This window comes from Camarhynchus parvulus, chromosome 2 (assembly GCF_901933205.1).
Source record: "Camarhynchus parvulus chromosome 2, STF_HiC, whole genome shotgun sequence".
Lineage (NCBI taxonomy): Eukaryota > Metazoa > Chordata > Aves > Passeriformes > Thraupidae > Camarhynchus > Camarhynchus parvulus.
Window position 1 is genome coordinate 25466642 of NC_044572.1, and position 22558 is coordinate 25489199.

The 22558-nt window shown below is 55.5% G+C and overlaps 2 protein-coding genes across 2 annotated transcripts; one reads left to right on the forward strand and one right to left on the reverse strand.

The window, feature by feature from the left end:
• The first annotated feature begins 1796 nt into the window (after positions 1-1796).
• On the forward strand, positions 1797-5759 carry DLX6 (distal-less homeobox 6). The gene is made up of 3 exons (XM_030971005.1): positions 1797-2517; positions 3407-3600; positions 5383-5759. The coding sequence occupies exons 1-3, from the start codon at positions 2157-2159 to the stop codon at positions 5632-5634; spliced, it is 807 nt and encodes a 268-aa protein (XP_030826865.1). The 5' UTR covers positions 1797-2156; the 3' UTR covers positions 5635-5759.
• Positions 5760-13967: 8208 nt separating this feature from the next.
• DLX5 (distal-less homeobox 5) lies at positions 13968-16742 on the reverse strand. Its single transcript, XM_030944103.1, has 3 exons — positions 16201-16742; positions 14880-15064; positions 13968-14657 (listed from the first exon to the last, which is right to left on the reverse strand). Exons 1-3 carry the CDS (start codon positions 16553-16555, stop codon positions 14325-14327), a joined length of 873 nt encoding a protein of 290 aa, XP_030799963.1. The 5' UTR covers positions 16556-16742; the 3' UTR covers positions 13968-14324.
• Positions 16743-22558: the final 5816 nt, after the last annotated feature.

A 22558-nucleotide genomic window follows, 5' to 3' on the forward strand; every position in this document is an offset into this window, starting at 1 on the left:
TGAAACAACGATGAGAGAGTGGCTAAGGGGGCTCAGAACATCCCAGACACACAGGAAAAAAAGACATGCCTCCCCCATGCCCCCCTGAAACAAGCCATATGAACTACAAGCGCAGAGAGACTACGGGTTATGCCCTTCCACCGACAGAGCATCGCTTGGCATCCTCCTTCCCCCTCTTCCCCCCCTCCCCCACGGTCTGCGAAGAGGGGGCTCGCATCCTTCGGCTTCCCAGAGCTAATGATCGGGATATGGGGAAGCACAACTCCAAGATAAAGGAAAAAATGAAAAAGAGAAAAAAATCCCAGAAAGAAAAACTGAACCCCTCTAAGTATTTCCACAAGCGACGCGTTAAAAAAATAATAATAATAATAAATAAATATATATATAAACATCTGCAGAATCTGAAAACCAATCCTCAGGGAATGTCGCGGTGAGAGGCAGTGTCAAGACCTGGGATCGGTCTGGGGACGTCTCTGGGCTGCGCGAGGTTTTGGAAGCAGCGGCTGCTGGTGCCGGTGTTGGCTTTCAGAGCCCGAAGCCTCCAGCCCCTTTCCCCATCTAGAGCAACTTTCGGATTTCTTTAGGCTTAGCGAGTTCCGCAGGGTCCTTCCTACCTCAGTCCTCTCCGGTGGGGTCTGTCTCTGGAGTTCATGCTTAGCTGGACGCGAGGAGATTTAAGAGAGGGAAAGGGGGGAAAAAAAGAGAGAGAGGGGGTGAGAGAGAGGGGGGAGAGAGAGGAGAGAGGAGAGAGAGAGAGATCCTCCGCCGTGCTGGATCAAACTTAATGTCTTTCCCTAGTCCATCTTTGAAAGAGAAGTGGTAATACCACCTGGATGTTCGGATATAAATCCCCTTGCAAATAATAAATGGATTAATAATAACAAGGTATGAAGTTCTTTTTATAGAAAAAAGGAGAGAATTGAAACTAAATGCGGCAGTTAGACAACCATTTTGATAAGAGGATAATTGAGGCGACACTGGTGTATAATTAGAGGATAATTTATGCTATATCCACTTTTATTCCACCTCCCAAAATAAACCCAGTCCATAATCATTACAGGCAAATTGTTCTGAATTTTATAGCAGCAATTTGAACAAAGTACTGCAGTTAATCATGGGAGATTTTTGTGTATTCCTGATTAGAAGTCTAATTGCCTCCTTCCAGAAAGTAAAAATAACTGTAAAACGACTCTATTTTTATCATTAACAATGTTGACAATAAAATAAAATCAACTGGAATTGTAATCTAAAGACAAATTTAGGGCGCAGGCACTTTTTTTTTCCTTGGGTCGTTTATATCCTAATCAAGCTTTTTGCCAAAACCGCCAACCGCACGTAGCCATTTGCATATATTTGAAAGCCATTACGGGAGCTGCTGCTGCTGCCGCGTTCAGCGGGGAAAAATGCGCTGCGCGTCGCTTCTCCGCGGCGAAAATACCGCGCAAGGAGGCGGCGGGGGGAGGTGGGGGATGGCGGGGTTGATGTGCGGGGGGATGCGGGGTGCGGGGGATGGGCACGGCGCTCCCCCCGTCCCCTCCCGCGCGGGGCGCGCAACGCGCGCGGCTCCGGGGGAGCGCGCGATGGGGGCGGGCGCGGGCTCCGCGCGCGCTGCCGGCTATGACGTCAGGGGGCCGAGTGACCAATGAGGGAGGCGCTGCCCTCCGGAGCCGAACCATTCGACTCGTGCGCGTCCCTGCCCTTGGAGTCGGAGCGCCGGAGCCCCAACTTTCCCGGCTCCCACCTCAAACTGCCCCCCACCCTCCACGCCCCCCAGGGAAGAAAAAAAACTAAAAAAAAAAAAACCAAAAAACAACACCCACCCCACGCGCCGGGGGGATGAGGGAAAAGAGCGGCGCAAAAAAGCGGCGGGAGTAGCCCGCCCTCCCCCTTCACACACCCCGCACACCGCCCTCCCCTTCCTCCCCTCCCTCAGTGAACGAGGCCCCTCGCACAACGGCTCCTTGGAGAGAAGGGGGGGAAGGAAAAAAAAAAAGGCGGAAAAGAAAAAAAAAAAAAAAGAAAAGAAATTAAATTAAATCACCGCCGCCTCTCCAGCGGTGCCGCGGCGGGTAAGGGGAGCGGCGGTGGCTGGGCAGAGAGGAGGCAGAGCGCGGGGGGCGAGCCGGGGAGCACCGCGCTCTCCCTCCCAAACTTTGATGATGACCATGACTACGATGGCTGACGGGCTGGACGCGCAAGACTCCTCCAAATCCGCCTTCATGGAGTTCGGGCAGCAGCAGCCGCCGCCGCCGCAGCCGCCGCCGCCGCCCCACTCCCAGCAGAGCTCGCCGGCGATGGCCGGAGCCCACTACCCGCTGCACTGCCTGCACTCCGCCGCCGGCTCGCACCCGCACCACCAGCATCACCACCACAGCTCGCCCTACTCCGGCAGCGCCGGCTCCTACAACCACCGCTCGCTGGCCGCCTACCCCTACGTGAGCCACTCGCAGCACAGCCCTTACCTCCAGTCCTACCACAACAGCAGCTCGGCCAGCCAGACGCGGGCGGACGATGCAGGTGAGCCGGCACCGCTTCCCGAACCCGCTGCCAGCTTCTCCCCCCGCTCCCTCCATCCCCGGGCCTCTTCCCGGGGCCCCCCTCTGGGCACCTGCAGAACGACCCCCGCCGTGCCCCCCGCTCCCGCCGAGGCAGGCGCCAGCCCCGGGTGCGCGGGACGGCGGGAGGAGAGGCGGGGGGTGCCCGTTCCCGCGGCCCCTCCGCGGGCCTACTGCCGCGGTACCGGCGGCGGGGCCGCCGCGCTCCCTCCCGCGCCGGCGGCGGCTGCCGGCGCTGCCGCGGCGCTGCCACCGGCGCCTTCCCCGCTCGCCCCGCGGCCGGCGGCGAGGGGCTGCGCTCGGCGCTCCTTTGTTACGGCGGGACCGGCTTTAGGCAAAATTCCTGCTAACACCTGAGGAGTGAAAGTTTCCAGGCGAGCGGATCGCATTCCGCTCGGGGGCCGTCTGATTTATGTATTTCTTTTTTTGCAGGGAGTCGTACGTATCCATCCAGAGGGGCACGGGAGGGGTGCGGGGGGCGGAAAGCATTGTTAAAAGTCTCGGACTGGTGATTCACTGACCACCAAACTGGCGACGCGAAGTCAATTAGCCGAGTAAAACCTGGATGGCCCTGGAACGAGGCATACCTTCGCAAAGCCAGCGCTGCGCTTTAAATTTTAAAAAATGTTTTCATTTTTTTTTTTTCTTCCCGAGAAGAAGGAGAGCGTACCCACCATGCCCGGACAGCTGTTTTTTCTCCCGGTAGCTCCCAAGCGGCAGCCTGTGCCTGCGCCGTGGGGTTAAACAGGCGTCGGGACGGGCTTTGGCGTTTTCAGGAGCCGTGGCAGCCAAAATACCCGCGTTTAATAGCTAAGGAGGGTGATGTTTCAGCTGTGTTGTTTTGCTTGCAGATCAGCAAAAAACCACAGTGATTGAAAACGGTGAAATCAGATTTAATGGAAAAGGGAAAAAGATTCGGAAGCCTCGAACCATTTACTCTAGTCTACAACTCCAGGCTTTAAATCATCGCTTTCAGCAGACTCAGTACCTGGCACTTCCAGAGAGAGCTGAACTGGCAGCGTCATTAGGACTTACCCAGACACAGGTAATTACTGGGAATTCCAAATCACTGAAGCCCTGCTCGAGCAACAAAGGCCAAGCAAAGTATGATGCTCCCTAAACATTTTGGCCTCTGTCGGGAACGGTAGAAAAGGTAAAGCACACGGTTCCCATCTCTCCACGCTGGGACTTACCTAACGCGCGGCAGAGATCGGGCAGCAGCAGGGAGAGCTGAAAGCGCCCTTCCCTCAGCCGGCTGCGAGCGAGCGCTCTCCCTTTTGATGCCACACGTAATATTTTTAAATTGCCTATATTGTCAGATAATTTCAGCACTGAGATGCAATTGCCCAGCTGTGAAAAGGAGAACAAAACAAAGGCGAGGAATCGCTGGGCCTGAGGTAGAGCTAAAAGCAAAGCTGCCTTGTCGCAACGTTTATAGGTAGAGGGGAAGCAGGAACGCGTTAGGAAATACCTGTTAAATCAATAGTTAATTCACCCTGGATGACTAACGCAAATGCAGTGGTTAGCCTTGGGCAAAATGTACGGAAGGTGATAATAGATCTGAAGATCAAAGACAGCCGTGTACAAAATTATGGCAGGTTAAGCCATAGTTAAGTGTGGTTGGAGTAGCTGTGCCATTCTGCTAATTTAAGCTTGAAAGACATACGAGGCATTATAGGCTTACCAGGCTGGGGTTTGTGGAGAAGAGCATGGATAGATGGGATCAATTCGGACAAAATGTTATCATGTGAATCTATGAGCCTAGCAAATAACTTCAGGGTTTTATCAATGTCATTAGTAACAGTCTCTTCCAGACAGTGATTTTTAAATATTCAACAAACATTAATAATGGGAATGGGCCTGATGGTTTTGCAAATGGGATTTTAGTATCCTCAGCATGCACCCTCTGTCTCTCTGTTGTCTCTCTTTCTCACTCGTATGCATAGATTTTTTTTTAGGGGCCCGATCCTGATCTTGCAGCTAGAGAAGAACCCCTGCTTATCCCCTAACATTAAAAGTTTGAGAGGTCAAATACGCATGGGAAATTTGTTTTCTGTTTGATTGATTAAAAAAAAAAATACATCCTGTATACATGTCTTACCTATATATAATTGCTATGATAATTCTGACCTGCCAGTGGGCCTGATCCTTGCACACCTCATCGAGTGCAGGGTCCCTCCTCGGGAGTTCTGCTGGATTAGGAGCAGGATGAGACCCAAAACAATGTTGATATACTATTACTCACAGAAAAAATAAAAATATTCTTTCTTTAATAATCCTTTTTAATATGAAGTCACAATCCTGGTTCTATTACACTTCCTCCTCTGCCACATCAGCATGGACTGCTTGATCTGATCGTGAGGATTTCAGAAGCACAATTTCTTTGTAAGATGCCCTTTGTCTATTGGCTCTTGTCTCCTGGCACAAAATCATATGATTGCCCATGTTTGACAACAGTTTGCCCGAACGATCAAATGACCTCCAAAATTCTGAATGAGGTGCTAAAACGGGAGACCTCAGAGCATGTGGTCTGCTCAGGGAAACAACAACGTGGCCTGCTCGGGAAAACAACGTCCCAGGTTAAAACCCGCATCCCTCTCGCTTTCCAGCTCTGCTCTGCCTCCCCTGTTCTCTCCAGCTGCATCCAAAGCCCGAGAGCAGCCATAACTACCCCTCCTTCCCCTTTCCCCATCCCCAGTTCCACACCCGACTGGCGTGTGCCCTCAAGACTTTCTTCCGATTAGACCCCCGGCCCCCAGGGTCCTCCCTGCCGTGCCCTGGGCACTGACGGCAGCCTAATATCTAATATCTGCGTTTCGGTTTACAGGTGAAGATCTGGTTTCAGAACAAGCGCTCCAAATTCAAGAAGCTGCTGAAGCAGGGCAGTAACCCCCACGAGAGCGACCCTCTGCCCGGCTCCGCTGCCCTCTCCCCTCGCTCTCCAGCTCTGCCTCCAGTCTGGGACGTTTCAGCCTCTGCCAAGGGAGTCAATATGCCTCCAAACAGCTACATGCCTGGCTATTCTCACTGGTATTCTTCTCCACATCAAGACACAATGCAGAGACCACAAATGATGTGAATTGTCCAAGAGAAATAATCTCCCAAGAACGCCTCGTCTCGACATGGCAAGAAGTTCCCCTGCTTTGCCAAGCCGTGCCAGCTAACAGGCTCTGTGTGAACTTGTAGATGCGGCAAAGAGACAGAGTGGCTTTTTTTTAAGTAACCTCAGCGATTGATCTTGAACAGAAAGACACAATTTTCATTCTGGCGCACAGAAGACACTTCTCTTTAGGATATTTTTCTTTGGACTCCAAGGCACCAGCCTCTTTCTCTGAGGAGTATACGTCAAAACAAACTTTTTACAGACTTTGCCCACAAGAACCTGAATCTACCATGGCAGCCGTTTTTACTCGTTTAATGAGCTAAAGACATTACATGATGAAAGAGAGACTAGTCAAAGCTCCTTCATTTTTATTCACCAAATCCGAACTGGGGAAAGGATTAAAAGACAGAAGAAGTGATTTTTTTTTAAATTAAGATTGGGGGGGGGGGAAAGGAGAACTGGTTGAAAAAATGCAAATATACTGTAAGATTGGAACATTACCACGAAGCAAAATCTGCATGCTTTCTCAAAACGTAATGGGCTGCGGCTCAGAAGAAACCACCGTCTCTCACCCGAAGAGCCCCCTCATCCGCACAGACCCGCACCCGCACACAGCCGGACAGACTCCCGGAGACGAGCAGGAAAGACAGAGCGAGGGATTCGCGGCCGGACCCGGACCCAGACCCGGCGCCGCGGGCTGGGGAAGGGCGGTTCAGCGCTGCCCGGCGACAGCCTCAACCACTGAGCGAGAGGGACCTTTCCCCGAGCAACCTTTCTGTATATATTGTTGAATTTTAGTTGTACATATACTTTGTATGTTTTTGTCTTCTTTCATATATAGAGTAAAAGCCACAAAACGCCCGCCTGGCTCCTATTTATCTCCACCTTAGCGGATCCCCACCTGCCCCGACTTGCCCCCTAGATCAGCCCGGGCAGAGGGATCCCTGTGCCCAGCTCGCCTGAGTGCACAGACACCCCTACCAAAGCATATATCTGCAAACAAAGAAAGAAAAGCTGAAGTGGGGTGGGGTAGCTGGTGGTTTAGCTGGTTTTAAGGCTACGACTTAAAGACAGGAGGTACCGAGTCCACAAAGATACGCCTAGACGAAGTTGCTAATCACCCGGCCATTTCTGCTGCGATTTTACTGCTCCGCTGCTTAGCTGAGCTTTCTCGCCGAGGCAAAGCTCAGAGCCCTGTCTTTCTTCCCAAAGGTTGGAGACTCCAAATTATTAAGAAAGGAGGCGCCCTCCTTTGTTTCAAAGAGCAGACAATGCAAGCTGAGGAATGTTTTGCAAAGCCCTGAGAGGTGCCCAGGCACACAACACGCTGTCCAGCCAGCTTCAGCCGCACCGGCTTGTGGAAAGCACAGCAACAACTGACAATGAAAAGCCTTTTCCTCATCCAAGCTGGGTGCCCCATACTGCGAGAATTAATGGCTAGAGACCTGGGCATCCTTCAAATTATGAACCTTGAAACCACTGAGCCATTTATCAGAAGTCAATAGAGATCCTCAGAGTGCTCCATATAATGACAGCTACATACAGTCGTGCAAAAGGACAGTCACTATAATTAGACACAAAGCAAAGACTACTTACCAATATACCAGTTTTTTGGGGGGTGTTTTTTGGTTTGGTTTTTTTTTTTTTTGAGCAACTTCCACGCTCAGTCAGTCTTCAGAGTGCTTTAAAACCGATCAGTCTTGTCATTTTCTACCATTCGTATTGTTACATTAGGAAAAATGTTTTCTTTTTTCCCCTTCCCACTGTGAAACTTTGGGTTCAGAGCTCCCCAGGATCAATTCTGAACAAAGCCTCCAGCTGCAGTGCCATCCAATTTGAAGCAGACATTGGGGACAATTTAAGGTTTTTATCCACAAGAAGGTTTTTTTCCATTCTCTTAAATGCAGCCATAATTAGAGTAATTTTTCATGTAGCCCGCTGATTACAGCGTTTTTACCGTCAAAGATAATTACCTGTAATTTTCTTCCACTTTTAATACTAAAAAGCCATCTTTATTTAGATTCAGGAACAGGAAAGGCGAAACAAAAGAGGAAAATTATTCTGTTATTCATACACAAATTGCAGAGACGTAGGGCCTAAAATTGAAAATTAACCAAAATTATAATGCTGAAAAGAATGGAAGAGGCTTCAGAAGTACAGCTGGTAGTGGGGCTCACTGAATTATTCAAATGACACTGAAGAGAAAGCTACCATACATTTAAACCAACAGCATTGTGTGCATCTTTCAGAAAACCCCGCTTTACATCCCCCTCCCCCCGACGCCGGCCCTTGTGCGGGCTCCCCTCGCCTCGCAGAAGGGCGGCGGATGCCCCGGGGAGCGAGTCCCGCAGCCCTGGGAGCCCGGCCCGGCCCGGCTCGGCCTGCACGGCCCCCGCAGGCGCTTTAACCCTTTCGCTGCGTGCGCCCCGCGGGGTGGCGGCGGGCAGCCCGTCCGTCCGTCCGTCCGTCCCCGCGCTGACGGGCACGGGGGGCGGGGAGCGGGGGTTCGCTGCCCCTCGTGGGCTTGCGGGGGGCTCGTCCTCCCCCGCACGCCGCGCGTGGGTGCCGGCTCGGAAAGCCTCCGGCTGCGTCGTGCCCTCCTCCCCCGCGAGCGATTCCTCAAATAGGCTCAGAAAAAGCCCAGACAACAAGCGAGCGAGCAAATAAACGCTAACAACAATAATAAAAGCCCCATTAGCTTAGTGGCGTGGGAGAAGGTGGGAAAGGTAGGCCTTCCCGGGAGAGGGGTGGGAGTGAATGGCAGCGGCGGCTCCCACTCGCGCGGCAGCCGCCCCGGGAGACTCTCGTGAAACAGCGTCATCTATGGATGGAGCCCGGCAGCTCCCCACGCCAGCGCCAAACCTGCCGCCGCCGGGCTGCCGGCTCCGACGCCGCCCGCCCGCCGCCGGGCTCCGCCGCCCCGGGCCGCGGGGAGCCGCGGAAAGGCGCTGCCGCCGCCCCGGGGCCGCTGGGTGCCGCGGAAAGGCGCTGCCGCCGCCCCGGGCCGCGGGGAGCCGCGGAAAGGCGCTGCCACCGCCCCGCCGCAGGCACGGGCGGACGGGGCTGGCCCGGGGTTCGCACGGTTCCTCCGCCGAGTCCCGCGCCGCCCCTCCGGCAGCCCGTCCCGTCGGGGCTCCCGCCGCATCCCCGGCAGCATCGGGGGAAAGGGGGCGCTTATCTGTGGGGGTCCGGCCGAGGAGGGAAACCACCTGCGCGGGAACGAGCGCCGGTGGGGGGGAGCACAGACGGAGCGTGCCTCGACGGGCAAGGCGCGGAGCAGCCACAAACCAGCCCCAAACCCCAGCGAACCCCAAAACTTACCCCTCTGAAAATCTGCTAAGCAAGGATCGGGGTCTAGAAATCTGTACTGAACAGAAGCAGTGGAGAATATTTTTCTGAGTCTGAGGGCAGAAGCTCTTTCTCTATATTCTTGGTTGAGTGAGCACATCCAGGTGTGAAATTGTTTGCACACCCCAGCACCTCTTATATTGCCAGCAAAATTAGCTGTTATTACTGTCACTGTTTAGTGATGGTTAGCTTGATAAAAAAAACCTGCTGTAATCAAGACCTGGCGCATCTTTGCAAATTACAGATAATTGTAAACGTCCAGATTATGATAATAGCATCCTAATCCAGCCTGCAATATAATTATTACAGAGTGTTACATCTGAAACTGTCCAGTAGGGCTAATTCAGCCATTATTTAGACCCTATTTTTGCACTGCAAATGGGTTGCTGAGTTGAAAATGTACGATTGTAATTTCACGGGGCACTCAATGAGTAATGGTATAGGGAGGGAAAAATACAAAAGTGAAATGTGAACAGTAGCGATCAAATCAAACTCTGAAGGACAAAAGACTGTTTGATTCATAGGGAATGAGAAGAGCGGGAATTAAGAAAATAGCAAATCAGTGGTCTGCAGCGTTACGTGTCCAAATCTCAACGACTGCGAGCCTGATGTGCAGTCAGGGACTGCTGCTTCGGCTCCCGCCTCGCATCAGTCCGCCTCTCGGCTCGGCTCATCCCGGCAGCCTCTCCCCGGCACCCGGAGCATCCCCGAGCTCCCCACCCATCCCTAAAAGAGGGCTCTCCATTATCTTGTGCCTCCTCTCAGGTGACTGAACGTCACTTTCGGGCAAGAAGCCTCGGGAGGTTCGGAACCGGGCGGAGGAGGGCGCGGGGTGCGGGATGCCGCCGCCGGGCGCTCTCCGCGGCGGGCTGCGGAGCCTTTTGCGCCCCCGCGCACCCGCTGGACCGGTCCTCAGGGGTCCTCAGGGAAATTATCACAGAACCGACTCAATTGTAATTAATTAATCAAAAGAGCCTGGCTAACAGGACTACCTGCAGCTCGCGAGGTTAACTCACTGGGCTAGCTGGCTTTCGACTCCTGATTAACTTTTATTAACCCTGGACGCGAAATACACAAACCCGCTTCATTTTTTAATGACCTAAATCATCAAAGCGCGGTTGTCGCCGGACCGGTTGGTCCCCGGTCGGTCTCCGCAGGGTCCAGATGAGAAGAGGGAGCGCCCGGGGCCGGCCCCATGGGCAGGAGAGCTGCCTCCCCGGCCCTCGCTGGCCTCTGCCGACCGCAGCCGCTCCTGACAGCCCCAGTCCAACTCCGCGCCCTTTTCTCCATGAGCGTTAGTAAAAACCAGGAGAATAAAACAAAGCTCAGTGGATAGGGCGAGGCGAAAACCCTACAAAACGCGTTGTACGGTACGTATCGATGAGACCGTAAAGATCTCCTGGAACGGAGGGCCAGCTCCGCAGCCAGGCAGATGATGCCGCTGCAGAGCACGAAGCCGGGTCAGCATCCGGCCCGGAGAGGCTGCCTGAGCCATCCCGCAAAACCCAGGCTGAGGTTGAGACAGCCTCTCCGGGAGTGCCGACGGGCCGGCGGCAGCGGGAGAGGAGCGAGAAGCCACCCCCAAGCTCTTCTTCTCCAAATGCCCAATCTGACGCCGGTTCTGACCGGGGCTGGCACTGTCGGCCCTCACCTGAAGGCGATTTAGGAGGTGAGGGAGCCGTGAGTTTTACCCGCGGCTTTGAGGGTCGTGTCAGTGGAAGGTGCTCTCACAGACAGCCGGGACGTGAGTCCGTGGCGGGATTTATCAGGTCTGTATTCCAGGCAGATAAACTATTGTTTATCATCCTCCCTGAATCGCATATAAATAGACACGCCACGGAACAAAGAGAACTATTTAACTGATGCAATAGAGATTCTCCCTAAAAAAGGAGAGAGAAAGAGAGGCTTAATGTAAACTTCGCGTTTCCTATTTTCACAGCTCTTATCTGACCTATAAAACAGGTTATTGAGTTACTGCAAGCAATCGCTTAAATGACTGAAAGCAAGAAGAGGGGGTTCCTACACCCCAAACCCCGGCCCCGATTTTCCTGAAGCAATACATCTCCTTTCCTTAATCCACAACCGAAACACCTAAAGTCTGTCAGTCGCAAAATTGCGTGGCAGAAATCTTTAATTGATGCCACATGTGGGATGCACTCTGGGGACACAGCGCTGCCGGCGGTGGAGCGGGCAGAGCGCGGAGGCCCGCGCAGGCAGCGCGGCCGCGGGGCAGCGAATGCCCCGGGGACACCGAGGGGAGTAAGAGGGCGACAGGAACGCCTGACAAGCGGGCTGCCCTGCCGCCGTGACAGGTTGGAAGGGGTGTTTTTTCTTTCCCCGGGAAGGAGCGGGAGGGAAAGCGAGGTGCTCGGCGGCGAGACGGCGCTGCCCGGCTGGAGGCTGCGCCCGCGGGCGGCGCGGGCAGATGCCCGGGCAGGAGCGGGGGCTCGGGCGGAAGGGGGAAGGTGCTGCTCCCGTCGCTGTGGGAGGGGTGGCGGGCACTGCGTGTGTCTGGGTGGGGGTGATGTAGGGGTGCGTCCCAGCCGGGGGCTAGCGCGGCCGGGGGTGGATGTGCTGTGGGTGTGAGAGCCCCAGGGGGGCCGGAGGTGTCAGGAGCTCTCGGTGTGGGGAAGTGGGGGCTGCAGGCTGCTCTGTGCGTGTGTGTCTGTGTGTCTGTGTCTGTGTGTCTGAGCGCCTGTGTGTGTTTGTGTGTGTGTCAGGCCCTGTGGCTCAGCCCTGGAGCCGCTCGGCACCCACAGGAATGTGGCTCCTCTCGGCTCCCCGAACTGCCCCGGCTCCACATGGAAGTGGCCGCCAGGAAAACAGAAGGGAGGGGAAGAGGGGGAGGGGCGGGGAAAGCCCCGAGCCAGCAATCCGCCGAGCCCAAACCCAGCATCAGACAAAGGACAGTTCATGCCATCCCTTTCCCGGGGAAGCAACGGGGGGAGGCCTGGTCAAGCTGGGCTCCCTCCGGCCGCCGCCGGAGCCCAGGGGGTGCGCCCAGGCGGGAAGAGGCGCCGGGGGGTCCCTGCCTGTGTGTGCGGGGACAGAGGGGACAGGAGCATCCATCGCCTCGGCCGGGGCTCTCCCGACGGGCGGGCGGCCATAGACTCTGAGCGTTCATCGAGGTCGGGGCCATGAGACGGGGACCCCGCCGAGGGCATTTCTTTCTTATCCTCACCAGGGGAGGGATGCCAGGCTTTTCCCGACCTGCCCAACACCAACCCGCTCTGGGAGGAGGAGAAATTAAGCAGGGAGGGGGACCAGCATGGAAACCAAGCCGAGCTGACCCGGCTGGCTTGGAGAGGAGAGCGATGCCTAGTCCAGCGGCCGCGGTGAGAATTCCCATTTCTGGCCGGCATTCCGCCTTCCCGGAGCTGTTTCAGCGCTGTCCGTCCGGGCCGTCCCGGCCGCGGCAGGTTACCGTAACCCAACAGCCCCGCGGCAGCTCCTCAGAGAAAGGGGTGGGTGGACCCACCTGGGAAATTGACTTCCACCTCCTGTGTCCAAACCTTTCTGCAAAGGGAAGTGACCTCCGGGAGGGGAGAATTTCTTACTGCAGGTTGAATGCTTGTCTAGAGGGAAATGAGGAAAAGAGCTGAAGAAAATGAAAGGGTCAAGTTTAAAAAAAATTTTTGCACAGGATGGAATTGAGCAGAAGAGATGAAGCCGAGCTCCTCGTCAGCCCCAGGGTCGTGCGAAGTCCCTGAAACCTTGCGAGTTAAAAGAGCAGGAGACGGTCCCCAGAAGGGCGGAAGAGATGGGGCACGGCGGCCGCTCTCCGGCGGCGGGCAGGGTGGGCAGCAGTGCCTCCGGCACCCCCGCAGCCTCCCCGGCGTGCAGGGAGCACAACCGAACAAACTGGTCTATTGTACTGCAAGACATTTACCAACCCCCAAACCTGCTACAAAACAGCAAACGCGGGCTTCTTTCTTTGGGGAGAAAACTGCGCAAACCACACTCACGCACACGCACAAAACATGGCAGGCAGGAGAGGAAGGAGAAAAAAGGAGGGGGAGGGCAGCGGGGAGGAAGACTGGAGATAGGTAAGTGCGCCCCAGGGCAGGAGCGTGCCTTTTCAGGCCTCGCCTCCCCCCCTTCCAGCACTCTCCCCGCCAGCCTCAGCTGCCAGAGGGGCATCTTTCATCTCGGGGATCCTTCCAGCGACGCCTTTGGCACGTTCACTGCTGCCGCCGTGCCCCGCACGGCCGTGGGTTACCGCTGCCCCCTGGGATGGGGGTCCCCGTGGGAATGTGCGCCGCCGCGGGGGCCCCGAGCCAGGATTTCGACTGGGAGAGAGGGAGCCCATGCTCCGTGCGGGGGTCCGCGCCATGGGCAGCACTCCGGCCATCTCGCCAAGCCGTGCCCCCAGCACTGGGCAGCGCCAGCGACAGCTTTGACGCAAGGGTTTTCCCCTAAATCGTGTAGAAATAAAACAAAAACAGTAAAAGTACCTCTGAAACGTTCCTCCTTCAGTCGAAGCCGCCGCAGGCTTTTAGCAGGAGCGAGGGGAGCGGGGCCCTCATTTTATTCTTTTCTCATATTTAGTGGCTCCCTTTGACGGAAACGTAATTTGTATAATTAGCCGAGCGCACACGGGCGACTGATGGGCTGTGGAGTGTGCAGCTCTCGACGCTAATTGCTCTCAGGAAAGGATTCAGGGCGGCTTAAGGCAAGAGATTCGCTTTCTCGCATCAGGATGGGCAGCTTTCCCTTCAGCTTACAGCACTGTGCAGTGGGATGGACGCGCTCTTGCCAGAGCCCCTTTCCCAGCGGGGAGAGAGCACCGCGGGTACCTGCAAGGGCCAGATCCTGCCAGACTGTGGTGGCACTGCACGGCACTGGAACAGAACATGAACTCCCAGCTCCCGTCCTCTTTCCTCACTTTCTTTCTGAAAGCAAATTAGTATTATATTTTTTTCCTCTTATTAATAGAAGAAGGGGTAATTTGGAAACATTTCTCTTGGTCGAAATAATTTTATTTTATTCAGAATATACAGTTTAATTCCTCTATCTACAATTATTTACAGGGTTAAAATAACATTGAAAAAAGTCTCTGGAAAAGTTGAGGTCAAAGATTTCAAGGCACCAATGATAGTGTCCACAGCTGAGCCAAAAAACGTCCATATTGTATAAAAAAGGGTTTCCTTTGAAATGCAATAAGTTACATGCACAAGCTTTACACATTTTAATCTTTTTGTTTGTTTCTTTTCCCTTTTAAAAATTCCCCATATGCATTCCTTTTGTATTATTCCTTAACAGTAAAACACAGGAGTCCAAGGAACAACAAAAAATAATAAAATAATAAGGGTCAGGCTCTAATAAATCGTCCCAGAGGCCAGCGCTAACGGGTGCTGTAGGGAGCCGTGGGGTTGGAGATGAGAGTTGATGGAGTTGGCAGCGGGGTACCAGGAAGTGGAGCTCTCCAGGTAGCTGGATGCAGGGGACGGGTTGGAGTTTGGAGGGTGAGCGTGTGCGTGGGCATGGTGGCTGAGGGAGCGGGACGAGCCCTGAGGTTCCCAAACCGCAGGTGACTGTGGAGAGTTGCAGGCCATGGGGTCGCTGGAGCTGGGACTGTGCTCCGGAGGCATCTCCCCGTTTTTCATGATCTTCTTGATCTTGGATCTTTTATTCTGAAACCAGATTTTCACCTGGGAGCGGGGCGGGAGGAGAGGAGAAGGGAGGAAAGGGGGAGTGGGGAGGGAAAGCAACACCATTAATGCCCGCCTGGCAAGCCGGTGTTCCGCGGCTGCGGCGCCCCGCCGCCCTCCCGCCCCTCCGGGGACCGATCCAGCCCTTCTCGCCGCGCCGGGGTGAGCCTGGGCTCTGGACCCACCGGGCCGGGCAGAGCCGAGCCGAGCCGCTCGCCGTACCTGTGTTTGCGTGAGTCCCAGGGAGGCTGCCAGCTCGGCCCGCTCGGGCAGGGCGAGGTACTGGGTCTTCTGAAACCTCCTCTGCAACGCTGCCAGCTGGAAGCTGGAATAAATAGTCCGGGGTTTGCGCACTTTCTTTGGTTTGCCGTTCACCATCCGCACCTCGGGTTCCGCCACCTCCTTCTCTGCACGGGCGCAAGAGCGGGAGAGAGACGCAGACTTGTTAAGTTCGGGACAGGCTCCGCTCCGCGCCGCCGGGGCGGCATCCCGCCCGCGGGCCGGGCCGGGCCGGGCCGGGCTGGGCAGCGGCGCCGGCCCGACGGGCCCCTGCGGCTCCCCCCGGGGCTCCGGCAGCAGGGCGGCGGCCCCGCGCAGCCTCCCCGCGGTGAGACGGGGGGAACCCGCTCCCTCCACACCGGCCTCGGCCACCCCCGGCCCTCCTCCTCCGCCTCCCACGCCCGCCCCGGGCATCCTGCCGGGCGCGCAGCGCTGCGCGGGCGGGAGCGCAGGGCATGCGCGGGCGGTGGGAGGATGGTGGGGCCCTGCTGGGAAGAGCTCTGTCCGGAGCGAAGTCGGACCCAAGCACCGACCACTTCCTCCGCACACCCGCGCCAGCCCCTGCCGCCGCCGGCGTGTCCCCAAGCGCCGCCGCGACCGCACTCGTCCCAGCCAAGCCCCAGCCGCTTGGCTTTACCACGAGGTTGTTTATTTTTTTTTTCCTCCCTGACCCCTTCTTCTTCTTTTTTTTTTCTTTCCCTTTTCTTTCTTTCTTTCTTTTTTCCTTCCTTTTTTTTTCTCCCTACAGCAAGTTACAAAGAAGTAAAGCACTAAAACGGCGACGCTTTCTGGCGAAAAACCCTCCCGGCTTCGCAGCCCCGCCGCTGCTGGTCTCCCCCTCCCAGTCTCCTCCCCCGCCCCTCCAGCACAGGGGGAAGGAAACTTTCTTCAACACCGCGAACCTGAGTTTGAGACACGCAACAAGGCTCGGCTATTTTCGCCCTCTTCCTGCGGGGGGAAGGAGGAGGGAGGCAGCCGTGGGGGCCCGGGGGCAGCTCACAGAAGCGCTAAAGCGCTAGTCCTACAATTTGTAGTTTATCTCATGCGAGCTGGTCAAAAAAGGTAGACGAGAAAACCAGTTCTCCACTTTTTTTCCCTCCCAATTTTCTTTCCCCCCATTTATTTATTTATTTATTTATTTTTAGTTTCCCTTTTGGCTCAGGGAAAGCCGCATCCCCGCACTCCGTGGGTCAGGGATCTGCCGGGGCGCGCTCCCCCAGCCTCCCCAAAGCCGCGGGACCGTCCCGCACACCCCGGCGCTCACCTGGCTGGCTGGCGGAGCTCTGGACGCGGTTGTAAGCCCCGCTGTACTGGTGGTAGGGGCTGGCGTAGCTGTAGTCTGCATAGGCTTTGGCAGGATAGTTCCCGGCAGATCCGTTCATGCCGTGGTACTGGTACTGGTAGGGGTTGAGCGCTTTGCCGTAGGAAGCCGAGGTAGGCGAGCAGTAGCCGTGCGGGGCTCCCCCCGCCGGGCTGTAGTAGTCGGAATCCGTGGCGGAGGACTCGGGTAAAGTGGGAGATTCCTGGGACGGGTGGTGCATGGCTGCAGCCGTCTGGAAAGGAGCTTGGAAGTCGCCGGATCTGATGTTGGGGACCCTTCTGTCAAATACTCCTGTCATAGCTCGGAGCCGGCGGCGGGCTGGGGCTGGCGGCGGGGCTGCTCGGCTCTAAGCAGACATGTCTGGGGGAGGAGGCTGCGGCGCGGTGTCTGTCTCCGGCAGACTGCTGGCTGGGGCGCAGCATAGGCTTGGTTAAATCCTTAATTGCGCTCTTACGCACAGCAGGGTGGATCGGGTTCCATTGGCCAGAGCAATCGGGAGCAGCGACACCCTAACTCGTCCAACTAGTTTAGCACAACAAAGCTTTGGCTTAAAAAAAAAAAAAAAAAGAGAGAGAGGGGAAAAAAAGGAGGAAAAAAAGTCCCATTCAACCTCTTTTTAAAGTGAATACCAACAGCAATCTCCGAGTCGGAGCGCCGCGATTGGGAGGTTTCCGGCTCCCCCCAGCCCTGTAGCCGGCGAGGGGGCTCGGCCAGCCCCGCCGCCCGGTGCCCCCGCACCTCCACCCGCAGCGCCCCGGGGGAGGCTGCAGCCACGCCGCTCGGATTTGCCGTCCGGTCCCCTTTGGCTACGCGGATGGCTTGGGAACACCGCACCGGGCGCTCCTGGCTCCAACTCGATTTCTGATCTGGTGACAATAACCATTAGCGTCTGACCGTGCTGCTTTCCTCGGACCGTCCTTCTTTCCCGGGAAACGTCCGGGACCTCCGCGCTAAATACACCAAACCCTATTACCCTCAAGTACCTTGAATTTTAGTTACATCATTTCCTGCATTTCCAAGACCCCAGCACGGCCCGGAGCCAGCGGGAGACTCCCGGCATAATGCCCTGCGTGGGGGTGTGGGGGAACTGCTAGGGGCACCATCCGGCCTAGGGGCACCCACCCCGCGGATTTCGCTAAACACAACCTGCCCGTGGCACGATGCCCGTGGCTGGAGAGCCCCCGACCCTTTCGCCAGCTCTGGAGCCCCTCAAGGCTCGCTTGTGACCACTCGGCCCCACGAACGTGCGCTCCTCCAGCCCCCAGGGCGATGCTCACCGTCTGGTCCGCCTCCGGCCCAGGGTCAGAAGCCCCTCACGAAGGGAGCTCAAATCCCCCTCACGCGTGGGCAGGACCACTGGGAGGCCGCCGTGGGGCTTCTCCACCGGAGGCTGTCGCCAGAGCCCGCTTTCCTGGTGACAGCCCCACAGCAGCGGCCGGCGCTGTGCGGGGGAATCGTCCCCACAGCACCTGGGCCCGCAGCACCCTCCTTCACCTGCACCCGTCCTCCTGCACTGATCTACGGGGGGATGCTCCCCACAGCACTCGGCCCGCAGCACCCTCCTTCACCTGCACCCGTCCTCTCGCACCCATCTACGCACCCAGGTGCCAGGCAGAGCGCTTCATGTCCGGGCCGGGCAGAGCCACGGGCTGCTGATGCCCGTCCCTGCTGATTTTACAGCAGTGTTGCAAAAAAAAAAGGATCAAATTTTACTAGACACTAAAGAAAACAAATAAAAGGCTGTTTTCAGTGACCTGGAGTTGTAGATTTTTCTGAAGTTGTTTACTCTCCAGATTTAGCCTGTTTGCTCACCGAAGATCTCCCAGCCAGCTGAGTAACACTTGTAACACAACCGTGCATGTTGTACTTGAACTTATTGTTTGCTTTGGAAATGTCCACAGCTCATATAAAATCACATTAAACAAATCCCTAAGCATTTCATTACATGATTCACTTACTTAAATCCATTGGAAATATCTCTCCCCCCTCTATTTTTCCCCTTTCTCCCCCCTTTCTTTTTTTTATTGCAAAGAGAGGAATCAGCGAGGGATATATGTTTATGACTGGTGAAGGGGAGAGTAAGTTCATTAAAGCTCCCAGTTTGCATCCATCTGGAAGGGACGGTAGAGGTTTTTAGCAGACGAAGAGGGGGAGAGGGGGAGGAAAGCCCATTTGTGTCATAAATTCCAGGGCACTGCACTTCAACACGTTCGGGCAGGAAGGTGCCGTTTTAGGGGAGAGAACGGGAGAGGAGCTGGGCGCCGGCCTCGCACCCAGCCCCGGCAGCTCTGGAGCCGCGGCGGGTCCCGGCCAAGGCGTCCCGACAGGCTGCTTGTACAGCTCACCGGGGAAATCTGCATCTCTGCAGCAGAGAAAGTTTCCTCTTGTTTTATTCAGTAGCAGGGCAGGGGACAAAAAACAAACAAACAAAAAAGCTTCGATATTAAGAGGGAAAAAAAGGCAGGAGCCCAACAGATCCAACCGCAAACCCCCCAAGCTGATTTTTTTTCTGAAGGCATCCGCCGCCGTTGCAGTCCGTGCGAGGATTACCGGGCTGAGGGCGCACAAATCCGCCTGTTTGCGGGTTTCCTGCCCCCCGTCCTTCCCAGCCCGAACCCGATTTTCTTGCCTTTCTGCTGTTTTCCCCCAGCGGTTTTTATTTAACACATCCGGTGGGAGCGGGCGGTTCGGAGGGAGCCGGAGTCTGTTTTCCATTTCACAATATGGTCATTGTTTACCGGCACATGCCCGCCGCGTCGCCTGAGCGGCTGCCCGGGGCCCCCGCGGCCCGTTCGGGCCCGAGCCCGGCTGACCCCGGGGGAGGTGGGCGCTGTGTCCGTGCGTCCCGTAGCCGCTGTGTCCGTGTGTCCCGCAGCCGCTGTGTCCGTGTGTCCCGCAGCCGCTGCGCGGAGGCGCGCGCGGGCCGTGCCCGTGGCAAGAGCGCCCCTCGGTGGCCGCGGGGCCGCAGCGCAGCCGCGCTACCTGCGCGCCCCCGCCCCCGCCGCCCCGCCGCCGCCGCCGCCCCGCCGGGGCCAGACTGAGCGGCGGCGGCGGGCGCGGAGCCGGGCGGCCCCGCCAGCGCTGCAGCCTCAGGGCACGGGGACCGGGGCGCGGGAGCCGCCGGGCCGGCGGCCGCGGCAGGACAACGCGGCGATTGTTCCCGCCCGCGCCTGGGAGCTGCCGCGGGGGCGGCGCTGGGGCCCCGGCCGAGCCCCGCGGCGGAGCGGGCGCTGTGTCCCGGCCGGTGCCCGCCGGCCGCCCCGCCCTGCCCCGCTCCTGCGCGGGACCGTCCCCACCGGCTGAACCCTCCGCCCGGGTTCACCGAGGGCTCTCCGTCCCCTCTCGCTCCGCAGCGCTTTGTTTCCAGCCAACGAGAGAAATATTTTGGATGAGCCTCTTAGACTTTTGGATAAAATCTTGCAATTGTTCACAGAAAATCTTGCACTTTCTGGATAAAATATTCTCTCTTGGGCACTGAGTTTTTGCTGGGAAACTTTATTTGCATGGAAATTGCTGGCAAAGAATGAAAGGAAATTTTTTCGCTTCCTTAAAAAAAATGCCCCAAACAGCCCTCCGCAGTGGAAACACAGATTAACTCTTGTTTTACAGCATCAGAAAATGGTGATTGCCATTCAACAACTTCTACAACCGAGGACTTTCCTCATCTTAGGCTTAGGACTTGTTTACCTAGGGGAGTGTTTTCAGAATGAAGAGGCAAATGGACTGAAAGTCCTTGTATTCTCACCTAAGGCAAAAAATCTGCTGCAAAGTAAAAAGTCTTGACATTTTTAGTACGGGAAAAGCTATCGGGGATTCAGTGGAGACAGCTAGTGAACTGCCCAGAAGAATGTTCACAAGATAGTGAGAAAGGGAGAAATGCAGGAAAGGATTTTGGAAAGCAGCAATTGCAAGCAGGGAAGAAGAAATAAACCTGACAGAAAACTCAAGGAAGGTTTGACTCGCATCTGACACTTTTTGCTCACATTTCAGTAGCTTTCTAAAGAGCCTTTGCCTTTGGGTACAGCTGGTTCAGGGAGAGGAAAATGGGCACGTCTCCATGTAGGCACGACATGATCTGCTTTGGGGAACTGAAGTCACACCTAAAGGAAAGGATGTTTGTGTTCCTGTGAAGGTCACCATTTGTCTTGATGGAAGGATGCACATGTGAACTTGGGATCAAAGCCTGTGTGGTCCCTCAAATGCTGCTACAGGCATTGTTTTAGTCCTCCATCCAAGAGGGTCATCCCTCCAAAAGGGTAATTTCCCATCCCTGGAACAGGCTTTTCTCTTCCAGTTTCTTATGTGTGCCCAAGAATCGTTGGGCCTCCAGTTAATGAAGTGAACCTGTCACTTTGGCATTTCCATGGCTGATGGATTCACTGCCAGGCTTGGCCACAGACTAGGCTCTGCTGGCCTCGCTTGTCCAGCCTGTAAATTGCACAGCACATAAAAACCATGACATACAATGTTAGGAATTAGAATTTGCTTTTTAGGGCAACCTGTGACTGTCTCTTTCAGTTGCCAAGGAGCTGACAGGAGAAGAGTACACTTGCACCTTTTTCCCCCAAACTGCACTAGATGAGTGAAGAGGGGAGCTTGGGCTTCCTGTTAAGGTCAGCTGTAGCAGGCTGAGCCAGATGCGGGGCACAAGATGATGTTAAGAGATTCCTGCCTGCATCCCCCATTCCCTCCTTTCCCAGGGCATGCCTTCCAGGATTGCTGAGGGGTTGCTTAGCTGTTTCTTGATGCATCACAACCTTCCCAAGGAAGGGCATTGCCTCGCAGTCCCAGATGAGTCATGGCCTGCTCCTCCAGAAAGAGAAATATTCAGTGAACTCGACCATTCCTTTACCTTTGGGAGCTCTGTCTGCATAAGCTCATGGGGCAGATGGGGAACTCATTGTTCTTTCATTCATGGGCTCCACATGGACGTGAGCCAGCTCAACAAATATGGAGATGCGCCCTGGGCTGGGCAGGATGTTTCAGGAAAATCTGTCCTAGTCTTTTTTCCCCAGCACATATGCTTCCATTGCAGTGTAACACTGGCCTCTTTCTAAGGTCATGGAGGCCAGCAGAGAACCAGAATCAGTAAAACCAACTTCTCCCAACGGAGTTGTTCTTCTACCTGCCTGCTGCTCAGGTAGCTGCATGTTGTTATTCCAAGAGCTGTCGGTGCTTCAACTGATGTGAGGCTCAGTGGTTGCAAAGAAAGCCAAGACACAAACCAGGTGGAGCCCTCTCCAGATCTGCAGTTTGGGTCAGCAGTGAGAGCTGTAGAATCAAGGCTCACAGTTGCCCAAAATTTCCATAACAGATGTTTGAGCATGGATCTGGAGCTGCATGGGCCAAGCTGCTGCTGGAGCTGCTGCTCTGATGCAGAGCATGAGCCAGCATCACTGGAGAGAGCTGAATGTAAAATCTCTCTTTGCCAGAAACACTACAGGGAAAATATTTGCTCTAGCTGCTCTTGCTGCCCAGAGGTGGTGCCACAGGGAGGGCACTGCAGACATCTGGCATGGCAGACAGTGATGGCAGTGACATCCTGGGAAGGGCCTCCAACCAAGAGCAGAGGAGGAAAGGACCTCAGCTGTGGCAGCAGGAGTGGCAGGCATGAACGACTTCAGGAAATTCAGCATCCTGGATGAGTGGGCAGCTGGGCTGGATGACTGTAATGATCTTTTCAGGCTTTAAAATTTATTACTGTAGCTTTTAGCTCTGGGTAGCCAAAGGCAGTTGCTCCTCGAGGAAGAGGGTTGATTCATCTCCAGCAAAGGCATTCTCTCTGCTTATTCTCTCTCTCCTGTCACATCTCCTTCAGCTGTAACTCACTTGTCGGCCTCAGATAGGAGCAGGATTGCTGCCTCTCTGCAGGGCTTCAGATGTGAGATAAATCCCTTTGCATCCCAATGCCACAGGAATGCTTTGCTAGACCTCTGACATCCCTGTTAAAAGATGACCGCTCAAAGAATTCGAGGCACAGCTCTTCAGGCCCTTTGGTGTGCTTTCAGCAGGGCAGGGCAGGGCAGGGCAGGGCTGGAGGCTCAGGGGCTCAGGGAAGCCTGCCTCCGGGCCCTTGTGGATTTTAACTTACAAATCTCAGGAATTAAGCTTGCCATTTTCCTTTTGCTCTTTTTATAATGATCTAATACGTTGTTTTCCTACAGAGGTCAGCCAAACTTTTATAATTTAGACCTTGAAGGATTTGCAGATGATGGCAGCCTTAGGAAAAAATCTCGAAAACTCCTGCTTAGCTAATGTCTGTGCATCCACTCAAGTCAGGCAGTATTAGACCATACACAAA